At 50.2% G+C, this 6718-nt stretch overlaps 1 protein-coding gene across 1 annotated transcript; it reads left to right on the top strand.

The window, feature by feature from the left end:
- The first annotated feature begins 3502 nt into the window (after positions 1-3502).
- CHC_T00008250001 (hypothetical protein) lies at positions 3503-5336 on the top strand. Its single transcript, XM_005712186.1, has 3 exons — positions 3503-3526; positions 3600-4073; positions 4164-5336. The coding sequence occupies exons 1-3, from the start codon at positions 3503-3505 to the stop codon at positions 5334-5336; spliced, it is 1671 nt and encodes a 556-aa protein (XP_005712243.1).
- The last annotated feature ends 1382 nt before the right edge of the window (positions 5337-6718 follow it).

The raw sequence follows: 6718 nt of genomic DNA on the forward strand, positions 1-6718 counted from the left end.
AGGTCTACAGTATGTACCGATTATACCTTCACGTACCGGTACATACGGCATAATATACCGTATGTACCGGTGCGTGAAGGATAATATTACTGTATTACAGTATGATGTACTGTATGTACTGGTGCAGGAAGGTACAGTATAATCGAAATGTTAACTTTATTTAAAGACAGGGCGGTATCCTACTGTAGCAGTGATGTACAGTGAACCCCTCTCGATATGGATACGCTCGGTGGACGTAATCCGTATCCATTTGCGGAGGATATTCACATCGGGAGACTGTATCATAACGGTGTCACGGTGCATCTCTCAGAATGTCTGTGCTTTACTTAAAAAATGTATGTAAATGTATTGAATGCGCTCTGCTTGCGTAGTTATAAGATGACCTGTGATGTTTACCCTATTTGCAAATTGGGCAGAGACCCAAGTTGCGACTGCGCGTTCGAGATATGGGCTGGTAACTGACGCGGAGCGCTTGAACTTTTTTGTAGAGATATCGGGACGAAAACCATACTTTCCGTTGATGATGCGGGACACGACAGCTTGAGCAGGAGGTTTAGAAAGGGAAAACTGTACTGAGGCCCACCTCGCAAGGGCGCTTTGTGACGTCTGCTCCTTGCTCTTTTTGCGCCGTTGGAACTCTGCACATATTTGTTGCTTTTGGGCGAGGTTAAGCTCAGAGCGCTTCATCGACGATTGTCGCTTGACGTGGGCAGATGGCTACGGTGCTGACAACACGCAATGTTTGCGATCAGAGGAGATTTATTGGGGGAGGACCAATGTGGTATCATTGCCAGGATGTGTACAGTACCCGACGGCGCCTGTTCATTACAGGCGCACGCCCACACGTGTGCATTACACGCGCACGCAGACGCTCACACGGGCATTACAGGCGGACGCCTACACGTGTGCCTTACAGACGGAAGATCTACTGTATACATTACAGCCCGGAGGTTGTGTATGACAAGGTACAGTAGTAATGACACAGTACAGTGCATTACATAATAGAGTACAGTAGTACAGTAGGACGGACAATGTCCAAGACCCCGCGACCTCGCTTATTTAAGCGACGGCGCCGGGCAATGACAGTAAACAGTCAAGGATCTTTTGGGAACGGATTTCGTTCGACGGTGCGACACCGCGGGTCAAGACAAGCTTCTGACTTAGGCGACATTGTCTGCATCTGTCTTGTGACGTTTCCCTGGCTTCTATTGTCTTTACTTTACCTTTTCCATTCCTCCGTCTTTGCGACTACGCGGGTTAAGACTAGCCTCTAACCTCGGCGTGTTACTGTCGCTCGACGTTCCAATTGTTTTCCTTTTTACTCTGTCGTTGCGACCACGCGGGCTAAGACTGGCCTCTAGCCTGGGCGTATTACTGTCGCACGACCTATTTCTCTCTCCCTGCATTGTGACGATTGTCAAGTCGCGGGCTACGACAAGCCTCTGGCCTTGGCGGCACTATTGACATCTGTCCCGCTCGTTCCCTCTAGGAGTTTCCGCTACTCGGCGCTCCGCCCGTGTCTGACACTAGTCTTTAGGCTCGGGTTCACCCCTGTTTTGTGTGTTCTTACACCACCCCTTCCAGTGCTGGTCCCATTCCGGGTCCGCACTTCGACCAGTACGTCGTGCTTTTACAGTCGGCCAACGTACTCCCCCTTTGCTCTACCACAGTCTCGATCTACCGCGGGACACCCCCTTTTGGTTGTTACCTCTTCCTCGAGCTACCTCATAGCTCGCGACGGCCACTATACTACAATGGTCTCCCGACCTAGAAGAGGTTAACAACCAACTACAACTACTTTTGCTGGCAAGAAGGGATGGATGTGTCAAGCGCGAGACGAATGAATCTGGCTCGGCGCCGTGTCGCTCGCTCACGATCGATGTAATCCTTCCGAACTCAAGTTAACCCGCCGTTACGGGAACAAGCTGATTTAACAGCTGCAATGGTCGCAAAGACCTAAGAAGCACCGAGCCAACCTGGCAAGTATATAGGCGCAGGAGCTTCCGCCCAAAGCCGCCACATATCCTCAAGATGGGCCGCCGGATGAGAACATTCCACCAAGAAGTACTGCATCGTCTGAAGAATTTTGGGAACAGATCAAAGAATTCGTTTCCGATCAGATCGATGCCAAACCAAAGATAGCCATCCCGGCTACTCGTCAAGAGACAGAAACACGCATTACAGACCAAGCCGATGGCATGTACGACGACACTGTGTCATTGCAGAATCATGAGGCACTAGTAGCCCGTATGCAAGCGTCAGAAAGACAAATCAAGGTCTTACGAGACAAACTGGATTTATTTCAACGAAAAAGTGGTCCTAAAAAGGCGACATATGACTCCCCGACACGCCAGGCTCACCGTCACAGAGTTTCTTCCTACTCAGACCAGGATGAGAGCGATGGCTCATTATCGTCTCTTGACATCACAACCGAAAAAATTCTTGAACGACCATATGGTCTACCCCGCTTGATTCGACTTGACCAATAGCAGATGAACCCCATCTGCGCCTTGTCTACGTACAAATACAAGGTCGCTGCCCTCATTGGCCTCTCGAAGAAATCATTGGGAAGTGCGCTTACCGTCTTAGACACGCGAGCAGGTCCAAACTTGATTCGGTTGGACATGCTGTCACCGGAAGCACGAAGTCAAATTGACAATTCAAAAGAGCTGGTCTCTTTGTCAAGCGCCTCGAATCACCGGCTTGAAACTGTTGGAATAATCCACCTTGCAGTAGCGGTAGGCAGCTATCACACGACACAGCCATTCATCGTCGTACGACAATTAGGCGCAGACGCCATATTGGGTTGTACGTTCCTGGACGACCATGTTTCCGCCGTTCATATCCGAAGAAGATCAGTCGAGCTACGCTCCGGAGATGAAGTCCCTATTCAAAGGATACCTGCGATGACGCCCATCAGGAGTCGGACACGGGAATTCACCGACGTGAATACGAAACGAAACGGAGATATATTTCTCAGAGTTACAAAGGCCGTCAAAATTCCTGCAGGCACGGAAATGACTGTTCAAGTCACCTGTACAGCCTCTTGAACTGTAGTCCTAGAGACAAGACCGGAGTTATATCTCAGAAAGCAAGTCAGTTTGTCCAATGGACTTGCCAACATTCGGACTCATGTCCCATTTTTAGTCCGCGTTGCAAACTTTTCCAGGTCAGCGACCAAGCTCCAAAAACGAGAGCGGATTGAAATTGCAGTCACGGCCCCCAATCAAATTCTGTCAGTCGACTTCGATTAGCCAAGTGGCGCCCAAGAAACGTCACAAGGTGAGAAGGGGCAGGACCTGGCCTTCTTTCGCTCTTACGCCCGGAAAACATTAGTCACGAAGGCGAGGAGTCGAAATCGACAGATACTGATAACTTCGATCTCGACTACCTTGGACATGTTATCCGCCCTGGAATTGTGGCTGTTACGGAGAAGAATACGGACGCCATCAAGAGGGCACAAGAGCCGACGACGCAAACTGAGCTTCGCTCCTTCATCGGCATGTGCAATGTGTATCGAAGGTTCGTGCCGAACTTTGCACGAACTACGGCCCCCCCTGAACGCCCATTTGGCAAAGGGGAAGCTTTTCCAATTAGAGAAATTCTCTGCAGATCAATCCATGGCTTTTGGGTTATTGGAGACTGCGCTTGTAGGCCCTCCTATTCTTAAGTTACCGCGCTCGAACCTGTCTTCCTCAGTTGACACGGATGCTTGTGAGGGACAAGTGGGCTGTGCCCTGTTCCAGACCCCTCCAGACGGTCTTCGTCACCCGGTAGGACTTTGGAGCCGCTCCCTGAATCCAGCTGAGAAGAATTACAGCGTCGGGGAAAAAGAATGCCTCGCCATAATTTGGGCAGTGCAGATCTTGAGACTATACCTCGAGCGGAAGCACTTCGAGCTCTACCCCGAACATCAATCCTTAAAGTGGATGATGAGTCTAACAGACGCCAGTGGCAGGCTTGCTCGATGGCGTCTCTGCCTACTGGAGTTCGACTTCACAACCAAGTACCGCAAAGGGGCAGTAAACTGCATTGCAGACGCTGTGTCAAGGCTGCCGACATTTGGCGAGTGTGTGGTCGAACCTGACTCAGACATTCCGTGTTTCTGGGTTCAAGAAAACAGCGCTTAGATGGATGAAGATCAAGTTGACGAAGATGTCGAGATCGAGCTCAGGCGCGATGCAATCACGTCAAATTTCAATGACGAGGGGATATGCCTCGTGAACGCTGAGAACAAATATCTATCTCCGGTCCGAATCGAAGAGCTGGTGATCTCTCAAGCTAACGACAGATATTGTCAAATGTTGAAAGAGAAAGTCGACAATGAGGATACAAGTCGCTTCGACGTCGACGACCGCGGCCTCCTGGTCCGCATTGCCCCTCTCGACGACTGCAGACAAATTGTCTTACCGACGATGTTAAGGAAAAAGGTTTTTTACCTATGCCACCATACAAGAACATCAGGTTATCCTGGGGATACAAAGATGTTGTATACAATGCGACGCACGTTCTACTGGCCTTCCATGGCATTGGAATGTCACGCTTGTATGAGACAATGTGACTCATGCGCCCGCGAAAGAGTACAATTGCGCAAGCACTCTACATTTTTGAAACTCTTCCCCGCGAGAAGACCGCTAGAGTTCGTCGCCATGGGCATTTTGGGACCTCTACCCCGATCGACGAAAGGGAACCAATACTTCTTGGTCATATCCGATCGGTTCCTGAAGATGACAAGAGCGATTCCGCCGAACAGCATCACATCAATGACGGTGGCAAGAGCCTTCGTCGAGAATTGGATTTATCCGTATGGACCACCTGCCTCTCTTCTATCCGATAACGGTGGTCAGTTCGCGTCCAAGTTCTTCCAAAAGATTTGTCAAATCATGGGGATTCGCAACCTGTTTACAACAGCGTATCACCCTCAGACCAATGGTCAAGTGGAACGGTTCAACCAAACAATATTATCCCGCATACGCCATTATGTCGTGGAACATCAGAAGACAAGGGATGAGTACTGTGGACCTCTAACATACGCGTATAACACGCAAGTACATCGCAGCACGGGATGCACCCCATTTGAACTGGTATTGTCACGACCTCCTGGGCCCGTGGCCTTGGAATACACTCCCGAGAATGGCACAATGCCGGAAACTCGACACGAGCGTATGAGGCTGATGGAGCATCTCACAAGGCTCATACAAGGAGCTACTAAAACACTACAAGCTGCTCAGGCGCGATACAAGGAAAATTACGACAAGCATGTCAGAAAAATAGCAAGCCCTGCGAATGTTGGGGATAAAGCATTTGTGAGGCGAGAGGTACCTTTAAGTACGTAAAGTGGAGGGACCCCCAGGAATAAGCTACAGCCAAAGGCAGATGGACCGTTTGAGGTCATTGGTGCAGCCTCACACACAGTCACAATTATTCGTGATGGGCTTACCGAGACGTTAAACAGGGATCGGGTGTCAAAGAAGACCGCCCCAAGCCAAGCAAATATTGCACAAAGAGTCGAATACGACAATGAGTCTGAAGACGTACTACCACACTCGCCCGCTGCCGACAGCAGGCAATCAGCGAGGTATGAGACTCGGAATAATTTCAATAATCAACAACGTGGTGGAACACCGAAAGAAGGCAGTGCTCAGGGACCTCAGAGACTTTTCTCTCGCCTCCGAAGATCTCACATTCCTGAAACAGAATATGCCGTCGACGGCAGGAGAAAAGAGCACTCATTTGAAGCAATTGTCGCGTATAATGATCAAAACGATCGATTCAGAGTCCGATAGACAGGTTACGACAACCAGGGCGCAATTTTCCCCTCAACGCAGTCGTACGCTACTTTCGCAGACATGGCCTGAATGTTCCAGAACACCTTCGCCACCTTCTGGCAACGACTCATTAGTCAAACATTTAAAATGGATGCGTATGGCCTCCAACAAGAACGTTATGGTGATATGGTACCGGGAAAATGGATATTCTTTCTGACATGCCCAAGGCAAGGGCTACGTGGAGTTCTATTCTTTCGTGAGGTCAGGGACCGGGTTATGTTAAGGGAACGTCGCATGCGCAGTGATGTAGGTCGTGAAAGACACCCGGAGGGAAGGGACACCTCCGAGGAGTCGAAAATTTTTCGATGCTTGCAGCGTGTTACAAAACACTTTATGGCAACTTGGTATCGGAAAACTCCATACTGTATCGGAAATGCTCAATGAGAGAGCTTCGTTGAACTATGTTCTTTGGTGAAATCGACGACTAGTCCTGGTAAGGCGTGCGCCAGTTTTGCATAGGTCTATATCGTGGAGAACGCCTGGAGTAACGGGACACGTCGGGAATTGTCGCAATGGACATCTGCCAGCACGCTGATGGCACCGGCTGCCCTGCCAAACCGCCGATTCCGGAAGCCAAGTCGGCTTTCAGGAATCCAGACGAACGTCAATGGACTGAAGCTCACACACTGCCAGGCAGCAGAGACATCAAATCCGCAAGAATGAGCACAGCACCGGGGCGGCTTCGTTTTGGGCGGAGGGCCGTGTGGTATCATTGCCAGGATGTGTACAGTACCCGACGGCGCCTGTTCATTACAGGCGCACGCCCACACGTGTGCATTACACGCCCACGCGGACGCTCACACGGGCATTACAGGCGGACGCCTACACGTGTGCCTTACAGGCGGAAGATCTACTGTATACATTACAGCCCGGAGGTTGTGTATGACAGG

Source organism: Chondrus crispus, genomic scaffold (assembly GCF_000350225.1).
Source record: "Chondrus crispus Stackhouse genomic scaffold, scaffold_98, whole genome shotgun sequence".
In the NCBI taxonomy this organism is placed as follows: Eukaryota; Rhodophyta; class Florideophyceae; order Gigartinales; family Gigartinaceae; genus Chondrus; species Chondrus crispus.